This window comes from Poecilia reticulata, chromosome 2 (genome assembly GCF_904066995.2).
Source record: "Poecilia reticulata chromosome 2, P_reticulata-male-v2, whole genome shotgun sequence".
Lineage (NCBI taxonomy): Eukaryota > Metazoa > Chordata > Actinopteri > Cyprinodontiformes > Poeciliidae > Poecilia > Poecilia reticulata.
Window position 1 is genome coordinate 34,060,459 of NC_088831.1, and position 25,373 is coordinate 34,085,831.

General features: G+C 37.8%; 1 protein-coding gene across 3 annotated transcripts; it reads right to left on the minus strand.

Annotated features, from left to right (window-relative positions):
- Nucleotides 1–212: 212 nt before the first annotated feature.
- LOC103461637 (uncharacterized) lies at nucleotides 213–22,938 on the minus strand. Of its 3 annotated transcripts, none has more exons than XM_008403905.3 (11): nucleotides 22,615–22,935; nucleotides 15,818–15,927; nucleotides 14,932–15,502; nucleotides 14,006–14,085; nucleotides 13,847–13,901; nucleotides 11,320–11,355; nucleotides 7,658–7,684; nucleotides 6,718–6,741; nucleotides 5,519–5,629; nucleotides 3,641–3,703; nucleotides 213–3,549 (listed from the first exon to the last, which is right to left on the minus strand). In XM_008403905.3, the coding sequence occupies exons 1-11, from the start codon at nucleotides 22,676–22,678 to the stop codon at nucleotides 3,503–3,505; spliced, it is 1,188 nt and encodes a 395-aa protein (XP_008402127.2). In that variant the 5' UTR covers nucleotides 22,679–22,935; the 3' UTR covers nucleotides 213–3,502. The 3 variants fall into 3 exon arrangements, with proteins under 3 accessions (XP_008402127.2, XP_008402126.2, XP_081460463.1); XM_008403904.3 differs by having other exon boundaries at nucleotides 14,006–14,094; XM_081604337.1 differs by lacking the exon at nucleotides 11,320–11,355 and having other exon boundaries at nucleotides 14,006–14,094; nucleotides 22,615–22,938.
- Between the last annotated feature and the right edge of the window lie 2,435 nt (nucleotides 22,939–25,373).

The following is a 25,373-nucleotide window of genomic DNA, read 5'->3' on the forward strand; positions in this document are numbered from 1 at the left end:
TTATCATCGTCTCGTGCCCGTTGCTTGTGAAAGTCTGATGTGCAATGAAGGGAGAAGTTCTTTCAAAAGAAATGGACCATCAGCAAGATTCTCCCAAACATCTCTTGGTCTTTTTTTTTTCAAACTTATTTCTTATCATTTATCTTTGCTGGTAATCTGTTGGGAAGGAAAATATATAAAAAAAAACAAAAACACACAAACCAACCAGAAACTCCCACGAAAAGTTTTTAATCGACTTGTCAAACATTATTTACACAACTCCAGTCGAGCACAAGTGCTTGAATGACATTGAAGAAGACAGTTCATACATGAAATATCAACATGGAATATTAAATTAACAGGGAAAGCTTTACACTTGTCTAAATGCATTTAATAAGTCAATGTGTATACAGGATAGGAAAGTGCTTCTCCAATTGAGAATGTTCTTACAAAACAAAACAACAAAATCTCTGCTCATCTTTCTGTTGATGTCGACGCTGTTCTTTTGTTTCCCTCTCAGAAATATTCAAGATGATATAAATGATAAGGCAGCACTGGTTAGCGTCATGTTTGATGCCCTTTTGTTTGATCTGGAAAGTGCACTTCAGGACCCAAAGGTTTACATTCTGGTTTGGATGCTGCAGTCCAATACATTGTGCCTTTGTGGGACTTTTAGGGGAAAAGTGTAAAGCAGATTAGCACTGAGGAATTCTCTTGCGTATTAAATGAGTCTGAATTTACACTGCAGGACATCAGAGTGCTTTTGCTGAATCTTAAAGCATCCCGTGGAATGTGCACAGAAGGGGGAGAGCGCTGCACTTAAAGGAAGATAATCTGTTTTGAAGGCATTGATGGCTATCTAAGAAAGCTTGTACTGTTATACAATGGGTAGTTTGTGCATTTTCACTCTACGCCAGACATATTATCCACTTGCTTTAACATCTCAAGATAAAACTGTCTATTGTCTATCGGTGGTTACAGAATAAGATGGCAGTAAGCAGAGCATCAAACTTGCGTTCGGCCCACAGTTCATAAAAAACAATTATTGTGACATCACAGACTATTTCTCAGCTCAAGGCTAGGCTGTTAGCAACAGTCTCTGTCCTGTATTGCAGCTATGTAGTGCTTTACAGCTAACACCTCAGGAACTGCGACACTATACCACCAGTATAACCACATTATTTTATTTAAAATAAGTACAGAAAGTACAAAACTTCAAGGCAAAAGAAAAGACATTCAGAAGTTAATTTGTGCTACAGTGGCAGGAGGCAGGGAAAAAAAAGGCAGTAGCGCGGCGTCTTCTGAGGCATTTTCACAAAAATCACAAAATACCACAGGAATCTAGTGGACTCAAAAAACCATCAGTGTCGGCTCAGAGGCACCACTGCTAAGATGGTAGAAATTCATATAAAGGTCACAGGTGAATGTTGTCCGTCTATGAATGATACAAAAACACTGACAGCACTAATTGGCTTGTTTCAATGAAGAGACACACACCGAGGAGAACTTTGCACATAAAATCAGATCAAGTTGGTAAAATTGTTTGTTGAAGAAACAAAGCCGGCCTGTTTAAAGCATACTGTTTGTTGCTCTCATCACCCTGCGTGTACCATACCTTCAAATTCATTTTGTTTAAATTTTGAGCAGCATGCAGCACCTTCCTTTTATTGTTTTGTGTGAATCGCTTGTTTTGATATTATTAGTCCATATGTCTTCTCTGTGTGCCTTTAGATTTATCAAGCCAGGCTGTGACAGTGAAAGGCACTATAACAAAGAAATTACTGCATCTCAACTACACATACTACAGAAAAAACTAAACAAAACTAACAAAACAAATGCATATACATAATTACATTAAGTTTTTTTTTTTTTTTTTTTTACTTTTTCATTGTTAGATGTCCCTTTGTCTTTTGGATTAAATTTAGGCGAATTTAAAATATTGGAAAAAAACCCCAGCAATGATTGTTGTGTGATAATACTTCTTGAGCCTTTTCATATTTTGTCACATAACAACCAATATGTTATTGTCCCCAAAGAAACATAAATAGTGTGACGAACTTCTGAAGTTCCCTTAAAACCTGACTGTATGTACTTTAACTCACTAGTTCAGTTGTAAAGAAGTGAATAGCAGGTTTAGATTAAAAACAATACAATAGCCAAATCTCTAAACTTCTCACTAAGTATTCAAATCATCATTCCATAGATGGAAAGACTCTGGCAAGAGTTTTCACTTAATTTAAAAGTTTATGAGATGTCATGTAGAGGACGCAGCAAATATGCTGTTCTGGTCAAATGAGAAAACAGCTGAACATTTTGGCCAAAATGCAAATGACTATATTTTTTACGGATTACAGAATTATAGAATGGTCTAGACGTTAATTTAGTGAAGACTCAAAAATGGATGTCCTCCATTGAATCTGAAAGTTTTAACTATTTTGGAAGAAAAAAGAAAAAAGAACAAAAGATCTGCCTCTATATGTGCTTCCCCTTCACAACTCTGCTTTGCTTCGACCGAGTCTGTCACGTAAAAATCCCGACAAGATACAATAAAGATCGTGGTTGTTATGTGACAAAAAAAAAATCAAAGGGTATGAACTGTCTGTATCTGATTATTGTCTATTTCAAATGTCAATAAGAAATGTCAACGACTAATCTATTCAGCTGACGGAGAAACAGTCACTGAACCAGATTTAAGTCTGAGTCCCTTCACCAGAGAGAAACAAAACAAAACAGGACAAAACTAAAGAAAACATGGTACTACAGTGATGCCGTTGGTATTCCAAGCACATGATAACCTAAATCAGGGCATTCCCCTAAAACTAGGAATAAAATCCTCTAACACTTCTCCTATGTCAAAATTCACAAAGTACAGTGATAGTAATTCATGCCACTTCTTGTCCTCTTATTCTACACTTTTACAAGAGATAACTTATGTTATATTTATATATATTTTTTTTCTTTAGGACATTTGTATACTTTCATTATCATATGTTTGGCTCAATAAATGCTAAAAAGTACTAGTTCAATACGTACAATATCACCCTCCGTTACTCTCCGTGAGGTTTTTCACTCACGGAGAGCAAAAAACCTGCCATTTTATGGAAGGTTTTGAATTATATTGAATTACCAGAACAATGTAGTAGCCATCTCAAATAAAAGAAAAATGTTGCAGAGTTGGGATATTTTTACGGTCACAGTTGATATGAGATTTAATCTCTTTGACGGCAACTTGGCAAAAAAAAAACAAAGTTGGATTTTGATTGATCATTTTAATAAATTGCCTTGTTGGAATAACCAGAAACCACTAGATCTTTATCTAACTCCTTTGCCCCACACAAGAATGAAGTCACACACACACACACACACACACACGCACGCATACACACGCACAAGCTCACGCAGACCAACACACACTTACACGATCAGAAACACACAGGCCTGCTCTGAGGCCTCACAGTAGTTTAGCTCTTCGGTGCAGAGCCTAACAGTGAGATTGCCTCTGCTTGAATGAAGTTGGCCCAGGCTAGTCAGACGTTTGTTGACTGGGACTTTCTAGCAGGGTGTTTTGTTCTGCATAAAATAGAACAGTTGAATGTTTGAATGTTCTGAATGCTTGTATTTACTTATATTTGGTGAGTGTTAATAAGTGTTTCAGTCGTACCGTTGGGTTCCGACTTAGCGTCTGGTGGGGCTGCTCTGGCTGCTCCACCCTCGGGATCTGGTTCTAATTGGAAAAAAAAAGTGATAAAGTCAGTTAAAAGGTAACAAACAAGTAAAAGAAAAGGAAACGCTGCATCATAAAACTTCATGTTGCTTACTAATCACTTTCCTGCCCATTAAAAAAAAGTTGTCGAATATTGTAAATCAGGAGTGTTCAAGTCCAGCCCTCGACTGCTACCACTTTGTACATGCATCCCTGCTCCAACACGCCTGAGCCAAAAGGCTGACTTTCCATCACCAGCAGTAACTCAGTTCTGCAGAGGCCTGAAAATGTCCCATTCATTTGATCCAGGTGTGTTGGAAAAGGAATGCATCCAACAGTAGCAGCGTGGTAACTCTTACGGACTGAAATTGGACACCACAGTTGTTAATTGGACAAAATTTGTATAGCCCGTCCCATGTCATTTCAATCTTTCAAAGAGCTTTAGAGTCAAACACATTCATTCTCCAATATGCAGACTGGCAAACAATTTGAGGTTATGCGCCTTGCCCAAGGGACGTGCGAGAGGAGGAAACTGGAATCAAACCCACAACTTTAAGATTGCAAGATAACTGCTTCACCCACTGTTCCACAGTGCACACAGGAGAATATGACAAGTAAAATAATATTAGTATTCCTTAAACAGTAAATTATAAAACTCTACTGGATTTTATCTGCAGGCATTGGGTTGAATTATGCATAACTTCTTATTAACTTCACTCTTTTGTCTTTCCTTTACATAATTGTAAGGATTACAAATTTATAAAAAAAAAAAAAAAAGGAATATCAATAATGTATTAATCTCCCCAGAGTAAGGTTTTTTTGGGACTTTCCAAGATAACATTTCTAAATGTGATTGCTATAGAAACCACTAACACTAGCTGACAATTAAACTAAACACTCAGCCAGTATCAAACAGTCTAAATCTGCTTCTTTGTATGTGTTGCTAAAGCAGAACAGTTTGTGTTTACTGTAAATTTAAACTTTGCTGAAGAGGCAATACTGGGACGCAGGATGTATGAGAGCTAATTGTAACTGCCAACACTCACTGAGACGTGAAGCTGAGTCTGCTGTCTTTGCAGACAGCTGACCTTCGAAAGGTCAGCGATTTAGTTTAAAAGACAAACCCTGAGACAACACTTTCTTCTCAACCAGAAAAGAGCTTGAAGGAGATCAATTTAAGACGGTCGGTCAGTTCTGATCTAACTCAAAGATGCTCAATCGTCTGTGGCATCCTACCACTAACTGGTAGTACTATAAGTATACAATGTCTTGCAAAAGTATTTTTCAACAAATCAGTGCTTTTACATTTTGTCATGTAAAAACTACCAACCTAAATATATCTTACTGGAATTTTATGTGAGTGATCAACACAAAGGACTCAAAAATTGTAAAGAGGAAGGAAAATAAAACTCATATCATGGTGTCATGCACATTGAATTAAACTTACTGATTAGATAGTTTGAAAACCACTTTTTTCCAAATTTACAGCCTGGCATATATCGGGTTCTGGGCTACATTTCCAATCATTTAAGACAGCAACATTATTTTTTTTCTCCTCTTCTTATTAAAGCACAGCTCAAGTTCAGTCAAATTGGACAGAGTTAATGTCAGCAGGTATAATGTAAGAAAATTTAAAAACGTTCACAGTACGCTTTAACACTGTAAATTCGACACAGATCTGAAAATTGAAGAAGACATTTGTGTTGTAGTTCATCAAATTTCTGAAAATATCTGGTTTTAGGAAAGCTTAATGCATTGTATTTGGTAGTAGAAATTATGAACAGCTGGAATTTCTGTACTTGCTGTATTACAAAGAAACCCATTTCTTAAACCTACCTTGACCTTTTTTGAAGCACACATTCCTCTTCTGATAAGCAAAGTACCCACAGACTGCTCCCACTGCAGACACAATGATTCCAGACAGGATTGCTGCTAAATGTGTAGAGCCTGCACACAGAAACAAAATAAAACAAATTATTAAAGAAATAATAAAAGATGATGAAAACACTTGAAAAGCCAATAACATGTCCACATTCATTTACAATTAAACCAGCCTGGGTAGTTTTTTTTTGTAACACCACTGTCTCAAATAATATAAATAGCTCAAATAAGTAAAGACGATTGTCTGCTTAGAACCACTGTACCCAATAATTTACGCAGCAACAACTTTGCTTAAATTACCTGTTTTCAGTCAGTTATTAACATAACTTACGGCATATAACATCAATTCACCACATCATATGAATGGAATGCATCTGCATTGCTGCTTGGCATACCACACAGTTTTTCACCTCAATGTATTTCAAATACGAAAACAAGGGCTTTTTTGTACCGGGGGTTGCTTTTCATTCAACAGAGAGTAATAATGGCAAGATACACTGAGATGACCTGACACGTGACATGAGGACTGAAGAGGAAGGTGATTGATGGGATATAAAAGCGGAGTCCACGACATATGCACACCTGAATAAACTATAAAATGCAGCAACAGGAAAAGGTGAGAAAAACGGGCGAGAGGAGTGAGTCAGAGAACTGCAATAAACGGTGAAAAAAGAGAATGAGTCAACATAATTAGGGGGGTGGGATGAAACGGGAGACTGTAGTGAGTCAGTAGAAGGAAGTGAATGTCAGACATGCATGAACATGCACGTGAGAAAGAGCAGCACACCAAAGGTAAAGAAACACAGTGAAAGGAAATGATTTTGAAAAGAAGACAGCAGCAAATCTATGATTTGAGTTTAAGCCACAATTTGTCTTTCAGAAAATGAAGTAATAATAACAAGAAGAAATAACTATAGCACTCCTTAACATTTTGTTTCCGCTTCTGTGACTGATGCTTCTAGTCATTTTTTACAAACATACTTAATCTCCACAGTTTAAAGAGGAGGTTTTGAAAATGTGATGCACGAACCAGCTAAGGCCAACACATAACACAACTAAGCAGGGCAAATCTTATGCTGCAGGTATGTTTGGGGAAGAGCCTGAGAGGGTGGGAGAATGTGGTGTAACCAGAACACAGAAGAGAGATAACTCACCTTGAGGCTTGGAAGCTTCTGGATCTGGAAGGAAAATATACAAAATTAACAAACATTGGAAAATAAGACCGCAGTTTATTTGAGTTATAGACATGTTTGTATGTCGTTTTAAATTGTTTTATTTTTTATACTTTGTGCAGCACTTTGTGATCCTGGTCTGTGAAAAGTGCTATAGAAATAAAGCTTACTTACTTACTTACTTACTTACTTACTTAGACATAACACAAGGCAATGTACAAAGATCCTTTTCAAATCTTCTCGTCTTACTTTTTAATTTATGCTATAGTTATTTTCATTACCATCACCAAAAAACACAGACTGCAGCTAAAGGAGTGATGATGGTACACTTTGAAATCTAAACTTGGGCATTAAAGCACAACACAGTGGCCGCACAATAAAAGATTAGCAAAAGCAAAGTCTCCAGATTGTGTCTGAGTTCAAGTGAAGACATATAAAATAATGTATTGGGAAAAAAAGCTACAAGACTCATTGTGATTTAATTTTGCACTGTCAACACCTGATTTGCATCATCTTCAATTTATTTAAGTTATAGACATAACATAAGGCAGTGTACAAATATCCTTTTTCAAATCTTCTCATCTTACATTTTAGTTTATGGTATAATTTTTGTGCTACACATTTAATAGTCAAGGTTTTAATTATGTAAAAGATTATGGCATTGTATTCCTGAACAAAGGAATACAATGCTAAGGTGTATCATCAGACACAAACTACAAACTTTTGCATGGATTTTTCTATTCCGTTTGTCTTGTAAAAGGTATGCTAGTAATATCCTGTTTCACCAAGTTTCAGCTCTACATAAGCCCCACTGTTTTCTCTTCTGATTTAAAGAATATGAGCAGGACCTGGCGCAATACAATAACATTTTTGCAGTCATAAATATTTTGATGATAAACAGAAAAAAACAAAACAAACTTACCTTCTGAACTGGCATCAGCCTTTGGAGCTAAAAAGAAAAAAAAAAAAAGACAGGAGAATATGTAATTTGAAAAAGCAGGGGAAAAAAGCATTAGTGAAGTGGCTTGGCAGTACATGTAAGAGAGAAAAAAAAACGAGAAGGAGGATTAAGTTTAATCTCTTTGTGGCAGATTATACTTTAGGAGAATTAAGCACTTGCACTGTCTTAACTGTTTAGGGAACAGGCCTTTAAAGCAATAATTTTGACATGGAAGATATGATAGCCATCAACTAAGCTAATCATTACACGTGTACACCACTGTGATGTTAAAAGTGCAAAATTGAGAAGAACTAAAAGATCCTCAAACAGATTACAACATGTACAGTCATGTCCACAAAAAAGTTAAATCTACTGTCACTTGAGAACATTTACACATGTGTTAATATCATCACAGAGATAACATATCAGATGCAAACTCCTTTTGGCAATCTTTGATCTAAGTGACCTGTGTACCAACAGGTCCATTATCACCATCTGCTCTGCTTGCCCGAATGTGTCTGCTACGTCATGGCGACTGCCAGCCTGCTTCAACTTGACAAAGCTGCTGAAGAAGAACTCTTTCACAACAAAATCCATGATTGTAGTGATTAGAGGGAGTCTGCTTTCATGTGGGTAGTAAGGAGTAAATGCTGAGAAAATCTCTACTTAATGCACCGCAGTCAAACTGCCAAGTGTGACAAGTGATTCAGCTTATTCAAATCAGAGACATGACACGATGAACAGAATTCAGGAAATTTAAACATATGTGTTGTAAAAGCATTTTAAATTAATCTCGGGCTTAGTGTCTTGCAAAAGTATGTAGGTACATCCTGAATATTTTCATGTTGGCCACATTACAAACACTGGTTACAGGATCTCTTTGGATTTCTGAACTTATTCATTTAACTTAAATGACATCCAGTTTGACAAGGCTACAGCGTAAATATCTTTGGAAAAGAAGGAAAAGAATATTTGAATGAGGACTAAAATTTTCCAGCATTACATCATGGCTGCAAGATGTTAGGTTAGGGAAGTAAAACAGTATATATAACAGGATACATCAAGCCATCGAGGAAAAGCCTTAGATAAACACTGCTGTGTAATTTATGTAGCACCGTCTCATTCACTCCCCACCTTCCTCCGTCTCTCTGCACGCCCCTCATAAACATCCTGATCATATAAAAAAAACATATCAGATGAAAATCTCCATAATGACGTCTTAGCTGTCTTTGTGTGTTTATTTGCAAACAGCACAGTTAGGATCCATGTGATCTCTCAGGATGTACTTAAATACCTGGTCTGAATAACGCATTTAGAGCAGGACGCTTGACATCCATTCACTCAGTACTGATGTTGATGACAGGGCTGAACAAACCTCTGTAAGACCAGATCTTGTTATATTGAGTTTAGTGGTGGCTTGTGTACTTGTAGCGTGGTAATGGCGGATTAAATCGGTAAAGTCCCTCTGAAGGACCAGGTACTAAATTCCCGGCCCGCCACTGCCGTGAGTGACTGTATTTTGGCATTGGCATCATTTTTAATGTGACTTTTTAAAACTTTTTATTCCATTATTTATTACACTGTAACAAGATCTCAAAGCACACGCTATTACAATACAAAAATGCAAAAATATTTCTTAGTAAATGGAAGCCTGCCTTTCATAGCAACAGCCAGGTAAGGATAATTGAAATAAATCTGAGCTTATTATGAGCCCTGTCCATGAAATGGGGTGCTTTAACTCTTTATGTGAAACCCAGAATGTTTTGCGACTGTGCCTTGACTGTGCACCCTGACAGGGAAAATTACAATTTACAATCTTTGTCAGAGCGGGTTGCCGAACACACGGCACATAATAAAAATGTCAGAAGAAGAATCACAATGATGACATTTATTTTTATGAAATACAAAGAGCAGAGTTCTGTTGTTTTTCGGTGTGGATAATTAATGTCTCTGGACAAACATTGTATTGATATCCTGGTGAGAAATCACTATAATCTATCTTTCAAGTTCTCTTTTTGCACTCTATAAAAAACAGCTTAATTATGGGAGCATGCTTGTCTGTAAGGACCAAGTGGATATCATTCACAGCATCTTGTATTTGCTTGTGTAGATAACCCTCTGCGATAAAAAAAAAATTGCATCACTGAGCCTTATAACAACATGGAAACCAATATAAACGATTGTAGAAATAAGATAAGATTCTACCTAGATAAAAACTGATCAAGATAATATGTCTTTACCATCATCATTTTATTCTTTTATTGGTTTCAATAACCATTTTAGCTACAACTGAGTAATGTAATAGAATATTTTTAGTTAGCAGCTCGATACACCTGATGAAAACAGTGATCTACGGATCACTTGGGCTAACTAAAATACTTTTATTGTGACCCATATCTTTCCTTGACCAGGTGGGTTATCTGCTATACATTTCTGAGTTGAACGCAATGTTTGAAATTAAATAAATACATAAAAACTGCAAGTGAAGTAAATTTCATGTAAATGCTAATTTAAATAAGGAGACTATCAAACACATTTTAATTTCAATGTTTCCTTGCTGAATCATATACTAAGATAATATAAATCGGAGAACTCCTGAGTACAGTACCCTGGAAGTCCGACGCATTTCTACAGAACAAGTCTGATACAACAGCAGAAAGGGTGTTAAAGGAGATCCTGTGAACCAGTGTGAGGTGTTTTTATAAAAGGATATAATTTGTCACAAACGATGCCTTACTTAACTCTATCTTAGGGGAAATCCCATGGGTGTTTTAATTCACGGATATGGGTGTGGCTCAACCAACGTAACAGATACGGATGAGGAGGGAGAACTACGATCGGGGCTTTAACACGCTGTTGGTAAAACCTTTTTATCTCTTAACGGTTTTTACTTTTATATGACTGATACACGTAATAAAGTGTTATCTTGACATCTGATACATGAATTAGACCGCCACAGTCTTGTGCCTTTCGTAAATCAACACTTCGGTTTGAAAAAGAAAAGAGAATAACACCACAGTGAAATGTAGAGAATAAAGAGTGGTCCCTCAGCTGTAAAGTCAGTGTAAATCATTGGGGAGGTGTCTTCAACAACCAAATGGCAACACCCAAATGTGGGAGGTAAAAGTGTGCGAGTCAAATTCCCACCTTAAATGCAATCCCTGGGAACTGTATATTTAAGCAAAACGGCACATCTGTTACTCATCATTTTTCAGAAATTAGTGAGATGCAATAACTCTGCACAACAATTAAACCAAAGACATGAGCTCTTTTAAAACAACCAAAAGAGAACAAAACAAAGATCTGACATGTCTTTAAATATTTCCTGACAAACTTAAAAGAGCTTTGATGTTGCACACAAAGTGAATCACACTTTTGATCTCAAATTAATTTAAGTTTAGGACTTAATCCTTCTAAACTCACAACATAAAACAGTTACTCTTCCACTTTAAATACAACAAGCAAACAAAAAAAGTTCTGTTCTTTGAGACTATCCAATTATTTCTCCCTGATCTCTGCAGCTTTGGTGAAGCTTTAAAGGGCCAACCTCCACAAATATGTCCACATTGAGTTACTAATATCAAAAGGACTGTTAAAATAAGATAGAAACCAAATCAGAATGAATAAAGTTAAACAAAATTTACCTTGGTTATGATTAATTTTAACATCCGCCTTTACAACTGTAGGAAAAGACAACAGAAATTAATATATCAGGTAAATAAAAAAAAACAGCAAAAAATTACTAAAATAAATTTTCTGAATGAAATAATTTATAAATGACATGAAAAACAATATTTAGATAATACATTATAGATTAATTAATCAACCTATGCAAATATCAAAGTATAGGTGCATATCTACGTAAGTATCAAAGTAGAAGGAACAGATTACTGCAAGGTAATGAAACCTAACATACATAACAGCTGAAACAAAAATATGATTGAAGGAAATATTTTTTTCTGATTTATTTGTTCTATTTTCACTCAAAAATTGTTCAAGAGAGAATTTTATAGCAGCAAACACAACAAACATATTTAATTGATGAATCACATTTTTTGTTGGTTGTTGTGCCACTTTTCCTTGGGGATAAAAAAAATTCTTTGTCAATTTTATTTGAATTAAGCTTGTAATATAAATGCCTGTATCTACAAGAAGAAAAACTGATCTTTAACAGCAGTATACACTGGAACTTAACAGACTTGTTTAATTTGCTGTGGAATTTCTAATCTGAGCCTGACAATTACCAGGGAACTCCTTTGTACAAATGTTCCCTCCCAGAATAACCAATTTACAACAAGATCTGCCAATGCTTTGTCACACACGGATCAAACAGCAGCAAACAGTCTGCATCAAACAGGATGCTGACTGACAACTATCTGGAAAGGTGAGTGTCTTGCAAGACATGGAAAAAGTAAGTAATGGAAACTGCAACATTTTGCCAGGAGAAAATTACTGTGGGAAACAACAGACCTCTTTTCCACTGACATCAGTTGTGGCTGAAACGGTGATATATGGGTGAAACAAAGTGAAATTTGAAAAGCCATATGTATATAGCGGCATGAAATGGCTCAAATAGGCATTATGGAGACATTATTCTATAGAGATCAAAGTTCCCTGCTGTCTTAAGTAAACAACATTGGTTTTAGGAATGTTTTAACGTTTCTTTTTTTTGTTTGCCTGTTTTATCAGCTTCCATAAAATCCCCAAATAGTGTTTTTTGAGGTATTATGCTGTTTTTTCCCCCAAAAAGAATAACATGGGAATATCATTGGCACAGACTTGGGAATATGCACAGCTCAATTTAGGTGTGAAACTTCTGAAGGCGGACTAAGATGAGGGGTGTGTTGTTTTTATTTTGTGTGATTATATGGCACATTTACTGAATAGGTTCTTTCCCTGTTCAACCGTCATAAAATGAGAGACGGCAGCTGTATAAACAAGTCTGGACAGTTTCACAGCATTGAGAGAACACAAAGTAAGACCTCAGAATCATCTGTGTTCAGATCTTTCTGCACCACGTCCTTTTTTGCTAGATAAAAGACATATAAGAGTCAATATACCCAGGTTGATTACCAGATTGATGGTACAAACATTAAGATTTTTACTCCATTAGCACTCTACAGTGCACACTCCGTGAGGGAAGCCACTTTTCCACTACAAATGTGGTTGCTTTCTAAAGACTGCATGGTTTGCTGTATAAAATTAGTCTTGAATGGATTTTGAATCAAATCACCAATGTCTCTGTGTCTTTTGAAAGGGTCTGCTCTCTTTCTAAATGAATAAAAAGAAAGCATTAAGGTGACCCTGCCGGTTAGTTCATTTGCTTGTTGTCAGTATATACTTGCATTATACCAAGAGCTCATCATATAACCCATCATATACCATTTTCACATTTTTGTCACAACCATCAATCTTTTAGTTGGATTTTATGCAATAAGCATAAACACAAAGTAGCACATAAGTGTGAAGTGAAAGGAAAAATGTGTATTCTTGTTTAATTCCTTTAACAGTTCAAATCCCCAAAATTCTTCCTTCTACATATCTAACTACATCCAAATACAAATATGCTTAAATGAGGGTGAAGTTTTCAATTCCAAGGTTTAAATGTCCCATAAAGAACTATTTAATCCTGTATAAGATCGTGGGAAGAGTGTTGCATAACTGCAAACCTACCAAGGCACGCTATCTACCTAATCTGTCAACCAGTCGAGATGGTAACTCTTGCTGACAAAGACGGTGCGTCCCTTTGATAGACATTAGGAAAAAAAAAACGGGCTCAAGGCAGATGACACCAGAATTTTGCCAACTTTTAAAACCCTGTATAGTTTAAACTAATACTGCAAAGGTAAAACATGGTGGTAGGGGCATTATGCATTATGGTTGTGTACACCAGCAGTGAATACAAATGTGAATCACACCTTTCATGTTTTTATGATTGGTGAAAGATACATGAACACTTTGCATCCTTTATCTTTCACTTGATAATTAACCACAACGTCGTGTCACATATAATCCCATTGAACACACAGCCATTTATGGCTATAGCATTATAAACAGTGAAAGCACTCATCGGGCACGGATGCTTTTGCATCAGCTATTGCAAGCAGGATTTAAATGTTGCATCTTCATTAATTTTCTGTTTCAAAACATTGTAATCACATAAGTTCTTACTTGGTTCCTCGATAGGTGGAATAAATTTTTTTCCCTGGGGGACCCCCTCTTCAGGCTATTGAAAATAAACCATAACACACATAAACCAGCAGAAACAAGATGTGTCAAAGCAAACGTTTACTAAATGGTTTTTAAAGTCTTCACATTATAAGCACTGACCTTAGAGGGTGCAACAGTTGGGTCAGCAACCTCAGGTGCAGGAGTTGTTTTTTCAAGCTCTTCCACATCATCATCATCATCATCATCATCTGAGTGAAATACCAACAAACAGAGAGGTAGGACATGAAATAGCTTGCCTAATTCTACGTTATTACAGTGTACAGAAAAAAAAAAATAGTCACTGCCGACTCTCAGTGAAGATATTGTATCATAAAAATAATATCAGCTTCACAAAAGTTCATTACCCCCCTGGCTCTGCTTCAAGAAAATTGATCATTACAAATATTTTACAGTGATAATATTCAGAAAGGATTAGTGTAGTAATATTAATGCAATATGACATACACTAGTTGAACAGGTACCCCAGTTCAATTGCTTTTTTATGCAAACAGTGAATCAGTCAATAAAATGGCAGCAACTCAACTCAAAGCATTTAGACATCTAGTTAAAAAAAAGGTACACAGAATAACATTTTCAGATAATCAAACATTTTTAGAGGAATCAGAAGAACATCACACCAGATGCTACTTCTGTCACATAAGCCCACAATCCATTCTGTCTTGTCTTTACAATTCATGTTGTTGGTGGTCGGGGGAATATTTACTTCCACACTGTGCCCCTAGCTATGGCTTGAGCATCATTAAAACACCTCAGCCTACCTGCGTATTTTTACAGGTTTTTGGACCATCACACTGACTCTTCAACTGTGACCAGCTCTCAGGCCAATAGAGCCTTTTGGGTGCACAGCAGGTAAATCTGCAGCAACTGTGTGACGCAATTATCTTAACATTGACTGAAATCTTTGAGGAATGTTATCATTTTATTAGCACACTTAATATAAAGTGGACTATGAGAGTATAGGTAAACGTTGAATTGGCAAGATTAATCTAAAATAAGCACAAATAAATAATTATTTTCTAAATTACCTTGTGGTGTGGGAGATGGTTCAATTTCAGCACCCACTGTGAAAGTTACAGCAGGTGTAACTGCTGTAACTCCTGCTGTGGATGTCTCTGACTCTACAACACCATCATTCTCAGGTGTAGCCGGTAGCTCAGCGTCCTCTTCTTGTTCAGGTGCTGCCGTTGGCTCAGGGTCATCTGCTGATTCAGGGTCAGCCGCTGGTTCAGGCTCTGACGTTGGCTCAGGGTCAGCTGCTGGGTCAGAGTCATCTGCTGGTTCAGGCGTTGCCGTTGGCGCAGGGTCAGCCGCTGGGTCAGAGTCATCTGCTGGTTCAGGGTCTGACGTTGGCTCAGAGTCAGCCGCTGGGTCAGAGTCATCTGCTGGTTCAGGCTCTGACGTTGGCTCAGGGTCAGCCGCTGGGTCAGAGTCATCTGCTGGTTCAGGCTCTGACGTTGGCTCAGGGTCAGCCGCTGGGTCAGAGTCATCTACTGGTTCAGGCTCTGACGTTGGCTCAGGGTCAGCTTCTGGGTCATTGTCTGACGTTGGCGCAGGGTCAGTTGCTGTGTCTAATTCACCTTCTGTTTCTGATGCTTCCTGTATTTAACAGATTGTTTTTTAACACAATTGAAGCTTGAGAGTGTTTGTAGTTATTAGTGCAGAATAAGGATGTGCTACACTATATAGTGAGACACAAAAACTAATGAAGAATCAACTGGTACATCATTAATTCCACAAAACTTAACAAAAAATCAGCTTCTGTTTATGTCATTACCTCTCACTCTCAGTTTTCAAATTTTCACTTGCATATATTAAAAATTATAGCTTTTTAGTCTGTGATTTTAAGGTAACATCTTGTACACATTAGAAACAAGAAAATCAAACTGAAGGGAAGCATTTTGTTTTCCTCACCGTCTCCGCTGTGTCATCAGCTTCTCCATCAGCTTCTCCATCAACCGCTAGATCCATTGGTTCTGTTGCCGTGTCTTCCGTCTCTGGAGCAACCGTTACGTCTCCCTCATCTGGATGAAGTCATGTGAAAAAATAAGAAGGCAACAGAATAACATTAGACTTTTACATTATATACTGACACATGTTTGAGCGAAAGGTCCAACTCTTCCGCTTTAAAAGAAAAAAGGGTAAAATTAGAGAGATCTGGCCGCCCAAGTCTCAAAAAGCTTGAATTGTCTCTGGATTCTTTCAGTGGGTAAATTCCTGAAAAGATTCCCAACACTGATCAATATTTAATGTACTCTATTGTTAGTGAATGTGAAAACCTGTGTTCACTTTAAAGCAGTGCTAACAACACTTCATGGTGATAACTGTGGAAACACTGGCACGATTCCTCAAGGTCTGTGAGAACGCACGCAGATCCAGGGCCACACCCCGTCCTGACTGATCCACGATGTTAACACTCAGCTCTGAAGTGGATGACATGCACTTCGATCACATCTGACCCCAGGCAGCACTCAACAAAAATCTCAACCTCAGGACAGCTGTTGCAGCTTTGCACTAATGAGAACACTTCTTCTTTGCTGTGTGACTGCGTGTATGTGTGGGGGTGTGCGCGGGTGTGTGTGTGTGTGTGTGTGTGGGGGGGGGGGGGTGCTGGAGTCAGATTTGTGACATTCCCCTGTTTCGTGTGAGTAGCTAAAGCAACAAACACTGTTTAGTTTTTATTTGTCTTTACTCAGCTGATTTCACATGTAACCTGAGGCTGAGTCACCCCAGCAGTACTTTTCCGCTTCACAATAATTGAAGTGATTACTAATGATATTTATGTTAAAATTCCACACATTTTCAAGTCAAAGCCACACCAGTTGCTGCTAACAAGCAACTCTTAATAAGTATGAGCGTCTATTTTGAGTCATGGAGATGAAGATGCTTAAAACTTGACATGCTTTTGTATTTATGTTTAATCCTCTGTAATAATAAAGGAAGCAGTTCTCAGGTGGTTGCTGTGGTCTATATACGGCCACATCACAATCCTAACCCCACCATGTTGAAGTTAACTACATTGCAGTTATTTCTGAAAAAAACTAAATATAAATAATAGATTAGCAGACAAAATGTAAACAATTTGTAAGCCCTCAGAGAAAACCATGGCTGGCTAACTGCTAGCCTCTAACAACATCTAAGTCATGGTGAGCTAAATCGCTTTCCATCGCAGCTAAACTAAAGGGTATTTCTTAGTCTTTTCATTGAATCTGGACATCATCTGATGACTTCTAAAATACTTAAACTGATTCAAATTTCATAGAAAGAAGATGGATTTACATTTCTGCAAATGCCACGCTACTTTTAAAACCACAAAATAGAAGGACATTTGGACCACCTAAGAACTAGGCCTCAGCTTCAACACAAATACAACAATTGTGGCATATGTTTGTTTTGCTGTGTTTATTCTTTCCTCTTAGTCATCCCGTTGTCAGCTTGCATTTGAAGAAACAGAGTCGGACTAAGCTAACTGGATTTGGAGAAACTCACAAAGGATCTGGTTCACCGCAAATTTCACCAAATCCGTACTGAAACACTGTTAGAGGTAGTTTTAACAGGAAAAGGTACAATAAATCAAATTCTGCTGCATGCCACCTCGGCCTAGCCTGGCTAGTTCCTTTATCACACTGAATGTGCCGATATCAAAGACAGATTGCTGGAGTATTGACTCCATTGGTGTGAACTGTTAAAAATAATAGGGCTGCATTTTTTATGTTTCATTTTTCTAAAATATACAGCTATAATCTCGTCTTATCATCACAACCTCATGTATCTCATAACTACATACCCAGGTAATAACATTATTCTCCAAGCTAAACTATACATGGGAAACACTATGATAGAAGGAAGAGACAAAAGAAAATAGAAGCTCTATACCCTCAAACCTTTAGGGTGATATTAAAATCTCTTCTTCCTGTATTTACTGCGTTTGTTGCTAAGTTAATTTTCAATAGATTCCTACACCTGCCAAGTCAGATTGCATAAAAGTCAGTGATGCCTTGAGGGAGACCAGCATGAACAATATCTGAAGTATTTCTATCGCACCGTAAATCAACTGGAGGCGAGATGCACTGATGACACCCTGGCTCTTGTCATTCTAGCATGGATTCAGTGGGAACAACTCAAAATTCTTAGAAATTAGGTTTATTTAAACACGTACATACAAGCTATAAACAAACCTGCATACATTCATTTCACTCATTTACGAAAGAGTTTCTGATGCTTCCTTTTAACTTTGTGAGCCCAAAGCCACGCTATCAGCTCTGCGTCCAAGCTAAACATTAATCACAGCCCCTAATGAATCACCCTGTATGCACATGTGTGTATGGGTGTGGCACTGTGGTTGTTTCAGTTTCCTCGTTATTTCTTTGGAAATCGCTGTCTTAATCAAAGATGAATTGCGGCACACGTGGTTGAATTTGATGAGCCTCGGCATTTCAAATGCTAGTGATAAAGCACTGAAAACATAACCTATACATTATACAAAAAAAAGTGCTTATCTTTATCTAGCACTGACAACCCTTGTTTCTAATTTCTCAAACAGTACATGTGGAAATGAGTCCCGACTTTATCTCACATGTTAGAGCTTGCATGCACATGAGTGGGAGGTTAGGTGGATTTCATGTAAGTGCTCTAACTCTTTAGTGAATGTGAGCCTGCACATGCACAGGGAGGGAAGCTGCTCCTGGATGTAAACTTCTTCTGTTGCTTCACTGAACATTCTGTTCTCACTTATCAGTTTACCACTACCTCATTCAGCCACCCTTACTACCTTAACATGCGGAAATACAACTCGTGCATGAATAGAAATTGGTCAGGCTTCTTCTTGTTTGTTCCCCCCAGTAACAGAACAAACAATCCCATTTGCACACAAGGGAAGCTTCATGTTTGCGTCTACTCACACTTTTAATAAAGAGAGTCCTGTTTTCTATTACCCCAGCAGTTAAACTTCCTCTGCCTCCTTTTTCTTCTGCTTCTTCTTAGAGTCTCTTACTCCACTTTCTTCCTTCTCTTTCTTACTCACAAAGTCCTAACTCTCTCTTTTTCATTGCCACAACTTCCCCCTGAGGCTGGTGAGTCATCTTAGTCTCCAGCATGACTGCATGCGATTGTATGTTACTGCGAACGGCAAAAAGGTCCCTGAGGGAATAACTCCTAACTGAAACCATGTGATGCGTACATACTGATAGTGTATTTGACCATGTGATCCTCACACATGGTCAAGTACACTGTGAGCTCTTTACAACTGGCAAATGCTTTGTTCAAATAAACACAAATCCGTCTTTCTTGCAAATTTTTTTTTGAAACATTTGACAGAGACAACTGCAGCCAAAAAAGCTCTAATTTGAGACAATGAGTGGATTTATTAGATAGTACACCATCTTGTTAATTAACATATCTCACTGTCCTTTTGGCTACAAATAGCAAAGAAGACATTGGGTTACATACTATGACCATGTATTCAGTCACAGGGAACTTGTGGGGAGACAACTATGAACTGGTAACAGCAATTTAAAGTGTTCAATTAACCTAATGTACATTAAAAATAAAGAAAACAGTACCAGTACATGAAAAGATCCCATATATACACGCTCAACAGCTCCAGCTCTGATTCGAACCCAGAAGTTTTGCTGCAAGTCAGTTGTACCAAGAACTGCGTAACAATGCAGCCTACTAGTAAAAGTTTGACAGTGAGTGCCATTCATTCCTTTTTACTTTTCTTTGTCAGGGTTGAAAATGGTTGGTAACTATTTCAAAAATGAACAGGGCGTCACAGGTTTACCTAACACGAATAAAAACTGTACAGTGATTCGTCAAGGAAAAGGACTCCAGCAGCATTTGTGATATTGATAAAACAACTTTACTGACCAACCAAAGGGTTTCACCTTGGTCTTCATCAAGGTCATCCTACTGATAATAACCTTCCTCAAGGCTAACAGGATTGCTGTAGTCCTCAACGGCTCAGATTTTTCATATGCAGCTTGAAATTTAGCAGGAAATGTCTGGACATTATGAATGTTTACATAAAAACCAGCAGGGTGTAAAATAGCAAATGAAAACTTAGGCACAGCTAATGGTCACATGATGGCATTGTATCAGTTTGAATGAATATTTTAAAGATTTCTGTTGCTGCTAAATTTCCATGTTGCTGCTGGCATTGTTTACAAAATATTAGACACGTTCAAGAGATTTGAAACTATTCAGGATTAAAATGGGGCAAAGGTTAAAAAAGTAGAGTTGCATATTATACCAAATCAGTGACATCAAACCCAATTGAATCACATTTCTCTTATATGTAGTTTTATATACACAACCACCATATAAGATTTTGAGCTTGGGGTTGATGTATGACTCAGTTTGGGTAATAATTATTTTCAAGATAAATGCAAAGAAGTTTAATGAGAATTAGTGAATGACAGTAAACCGAGAACAATTCCTGGTGGCTACATGTGCTATGCTTTTATTGGTGAGGTCAGAACTTTGTTTGAAGGAATAACATCAAAGCTAACTGACAAATTTTACTGGTCACTGAATTAGGTTTTATATGTCTGTGTGATATACAAGATACAAATCATCAGGATTCCAAATAAGCTGCCGTCATCATAATTTTTTATATTGGTGAAAAATTTCAGACTTTTAATTACAACTTACAATTACATTTTTGTTCAAACCTATTGCCTTTTTTTGCCTTTCTTTTTCTTTTTTCTAGCTAACGTAATGAACTTAGCAGTCCAGAGTATTTGCGATCGCTTTAAAACTATTGACAAGATGGCGGACTCTGGCAAGCCTGGTATTTACTGAGGTGGTGCTAGTTAAATAAAGCTCGGAAACCAACCATTTATCAGCCTTAGCTCGGCTATGTGCGAACAGAACTATTGGAGCAATGAAAGGAATTTTATCTTTTGACTCTTCTGGTTTCCACAACGATTGTGTGAGATCACCTGAGTGGAAGTGAATGATCTCACGCTTTGTGTCCTAACTGCGCAACTTTTTGTACCCATGTGTCCGATGATATGGGAGCTTCTCCAAACCATTGTTCTCTCAGGTGTGTTTTGTGAACAGTGTTTTGTTTACTCCAATCATAACACCTTAACGCACCCATAAGGGAGAGAATATGTGTGTGCATGTGTGTGAGCACTTAACCCACAAAGGGATGATTTATGCGTTGGCAGTTGAAGGTGTAAACACAGACAAGTTGGCGCACTCACAATACACACATATAAAACACACACCTGGCACACCTCACACCCTCTTCATTTGCCTTTCAGACACAAATGTTTAATGGTTGGCTTATTCACGCACAAAACGCATGGAGCTCTCCCATACTCTCACATGTTCTGTACATAAAAGTTGCAGTGCACCCCACCCTCTCTGAGTTACACACACAGACGTAGAAACACAGAGGGCCCGGGAGGAACGGACGGCGCTGAAGCTAGTTGTGTGTGTGTTGGGTGTTGTCTACAGCTGGAGCTGGATCTGGTTACCGAACACTCCCTATTCCTCCCTTCTATAGCTTAACACACACACCGTAAATGATGTCCACATGCGCACAACTGACCCCACACTTCATCTTGTAAACTGATAAACTGCTTTCTCTTGCACACGTGCATGTCAGTGAGACATGCCTGCGGAGACTTTCAGGGTCCCAGTGCACCAAAGTCCACTGAGTTCACAGTGAGCTTACACTATCTCAAGAGTGGTTTACAGAGAGAGAAGAAAAAAAAAATTGTATGTGTGTGTGTGACAGACGATACATTTAAAGGTGCTTTCTCCCTGGCGGTTTGTCAAGTATCAAAAAAAAATAAACCGGTAGAGTGAGATTACCACCTCACCTCCGAACACCAAACGTTCAACTGAATTTGTTTGCATAACGATAGCGTGGCCCTTACTTCTCCTTCATTGTGTCTCTATTTTCCCTCTCAATCAGCTCAAGCATTTATCCTTCATCTTCTTCCAACACCTCCCCTTGCTTTTCCCTCAGTTTATGTGTTTTTCCTCAACCATTCCCCTTCTCTCCATATGAGTTTTATTGCGCATTTGAGCAATCTGAAATCATTGCATGCACTGCAGGCCAAAAAAAAAAGGGGGGAGCTTACAAACCAGCTGAAGGGGAAGGAAGAGGGGAGACAGACAAAAACGACAAATAAAAGACACCTGGAACAAAAGCAAAAACAAAAACAGGACATGAGGATGAAGTAGTCAGGTAAGCACAGAGAAATGAGCAGTAGGAAACAGGAAAATGGGGAGACGGTTACTTGGGTCCACCACACCCCTCAGGTTTGAAATCCCTAAGAGAAAGATCTGGACACATTTTAGAAAGGGTGAGACATCTGTCTTCACTGATGATGGTCCGGCTGAACAGACAGAAGATGAAAATCTGTTTGGTCATCCAATTAGACGTTAATTAAACCAAGCAGAATGTAGGGAGTCAGTATAGACAAAATGAGATTAATAAAGCATGCACACAGACAGAAGAGAGGAAAGAAATAGATAGATAGATAGATAGATAGATAGATAGATAGATAGATAGATAGATAGATAGATAGATAGATAGATAGATAGATAGATAGATAGATAGATAGATAGATAGATAGATAGATAGATAGATAGATAGATAGATAGATAGATAGATAGATAGATAGATAGAAGGAGCAACATCTGCACAAAATTAGAGCCTGAGTACATTAACTAATTGAACATGAATCCATTACCTTGCGCTTTGGCGTGTGAGGCCAGCAGGCTCCCTAATAGCAGAATCCACAGGTATGACATCATGGGAACGCGCTGTTCTGCCTTTACGGATAAATGGGGGCTCACTTTCTCTGCCTGTGTCCTTTACCAAGGTCAATTAGCCGGCTCGGGGGGTTTCAGGTGGATTTAGAGGGCGTGTCTGTCCTGTCGGCGTGCCTGCTGTGCGTTCCGGCGTTTTCGAATGAGTCCCGCCGTGCTGCCCCTTCAAGGTGCTCCAGATGCTCTGGCTCAGTGCGCGCCGCCGCGGAACTGCAGCCGTCTTTTGTCTGGATTGGAGGAGAGAGGGTTAGGTCTTTATTGAAGTGGGCGGGTCTCCCGAATACCGGCGGGCAAGACTGTTGCTGTGGTAACACGAATTGATCCGTGATTTCATTTGTTTCGGCAGCATAAATGCCAATAGTGTGACTGATCAACACGTATTTGTTTTTATTCCGGTTTTTCCCTCTGAAATTTGTTTTGTGAATCACCTTCTCGTCATTATAACCATGGGAACTAAGGACATACATAAATATTTCCCGTGCAACCTTTACTTACTTGTCTATGTACTCACGCATTTCCTACCCTGGAAACTTGAAGACACTCATAACTAGAGGTAAGCTGTACTTACCATGCAACATGCTTAAACACGCTTAAATATAGCCAATATTGAATACATTGTGCAAATCACAAGGCATAACCTCCTCAGACTCCTGTTTGCCCCACGTCTATCCTACTGGCACCAAGAGTCTCAGCAAATAGAAAATAACATTAGACCAAAGAAGCTTTTATAAAAAAAAAAAATAAGTCCCACTTTAACATAAACTCGGGGTGTGTCTGTGCCTTAAATTTTTGGTTAACACATGCTTGATCCTCTCTCAGTAAAGCTACTTGCAGTGGAGTAGCCAGACAATTTACTCAAATAAGAGTAGTGGCACTTATTTAGGTAAGTAAAAGTAAATAGAACAGTGCAGTAAAACTACTCCTAAAAGACAAGAATACAAAAAAACCTCCAAAACGTTACAGTTGGATTGAGATATTTTTGTAATCAACCTACAAACATATTTAACCCTCCTATTATGTTTGTGTCTGAGGTACAGCAATAAAGTTCGTGGGTCAATTTGACCCGGGGAGAGTTTTGGTTCCTGCAATAGTGTCAGGAACCAAAAAATTCCTCCAAAACATTTCTTTATCTGATTATTAACTCTAATACTAACCATCTCAATCAAAATTTGTGCAATTATGTTTTTTTATTTCTCAGAAATTAAGGATTAATGACGACAACTTACTCAATTACATAAAAATGGGATTTACATTTTTTATGTCCACTGAAAAAAACCTAGACACAAAAAAACAATAATTTCCTTGAAAGTGATCTTTGGTAAATTTTTTTATATTACATTTAATTTTTTTTTTCAAAGGGTGATCTTTATAATTGAACTTGAGACACACATACTGTTCCGGGTCAAATTGACCCGCCAATTAAAGTCAAGATAAATGAGTCATGCAGAGAGTATTTATGTTCCCCTCCACTTCTACTGAGTGTCCACTCAGTGTGGGTGGAGTTTACCCACGGGAACAGAATAGGTTCCCGTCAAAAGTTGTATGAACACCTGCTTTCTCGCAGTTCATCGTGAAGTAAAGAGAGCAGGGAGAAAGTGGGTTTGTGTGTGTCTGCGTGTGTGTGCATGTGTGTGTGTGTGTGTGTGGTGTGTTGTGTTGTGTTTGTGTGTGTGTGGTGAAATAAGGTTCATAGCTGTAAGGAAACAAACAGAATTGGACATTTTTAATCTTTTTTTGCACTTTAACTTGACTGCCGGGTCAAATTGACCCGAACAGTATAGATGTAACAAATGTGTAAAATTAATAAATTTTCAATTTATATGTAGAGTTCACCTATTAAGACAAATAGAAAAAGTTTCATGCAATAAAAATACTTGCAACTATTTTAAAAATATTTTTAAACTTTGAAACGGGTCAATTTGACCCGCAACATAATAGGAGGGTTAAAAGCATGACTCTTACTACATACAAGTTTAGAATACAGCCATTGAATGTGGATTTGTGTTCTTGGTTTTGCTGCTGTAATAAAGAATATATCACAAAAAAGTGTAAGCTTTTCAATTTCACTGCTCATACATTTGCACTTCTATTGTAATATAACTGAAAAGTGAATTTAAGTGCATTTAAAAAAATGAAACACACACAGTGACAAATGCAAGTGTTTATTACTGTTAATTAAATTTGTCCAAATATCTTCAGAATCTTGGAATACCACATACAATCAAATTTTAAAAAGATTTGTAATAGATAATGTTAGAAGTCCTGAAGAATCTTGAAGAAGACTGCTGACAAGGCATAAAAGGTCAGTGCTTGTGACACGCTGTCTTCAGTATTTTCAACCTAAACATATTAACTGAACATGAATCATCTTCCCCACCCAGAGTGAGGAAAAAAATGTAGTAGAAAAAGGTTTACAAGCGATGTTCACTCAAGAGCTTGGCAGAGATTCACAAGGCGTGCATTCGGCTTCAAGAGCCTCCAAACATAGATATTCAGGACACAGACTACTACAACCAGGGATGTCAGTAGGATCTTACCCTGGCTGTGGAGAAAATGAGAGGATGGATTCTCATGGACCTAAGTTCTTTTTTAACAATCAAACTCTTAAACTTTCTTGGAGGCAACAAAACTAATTGCTGGAGGGTAAAGCTTCCGCAGACAATGATGATCTGGGAAGCAG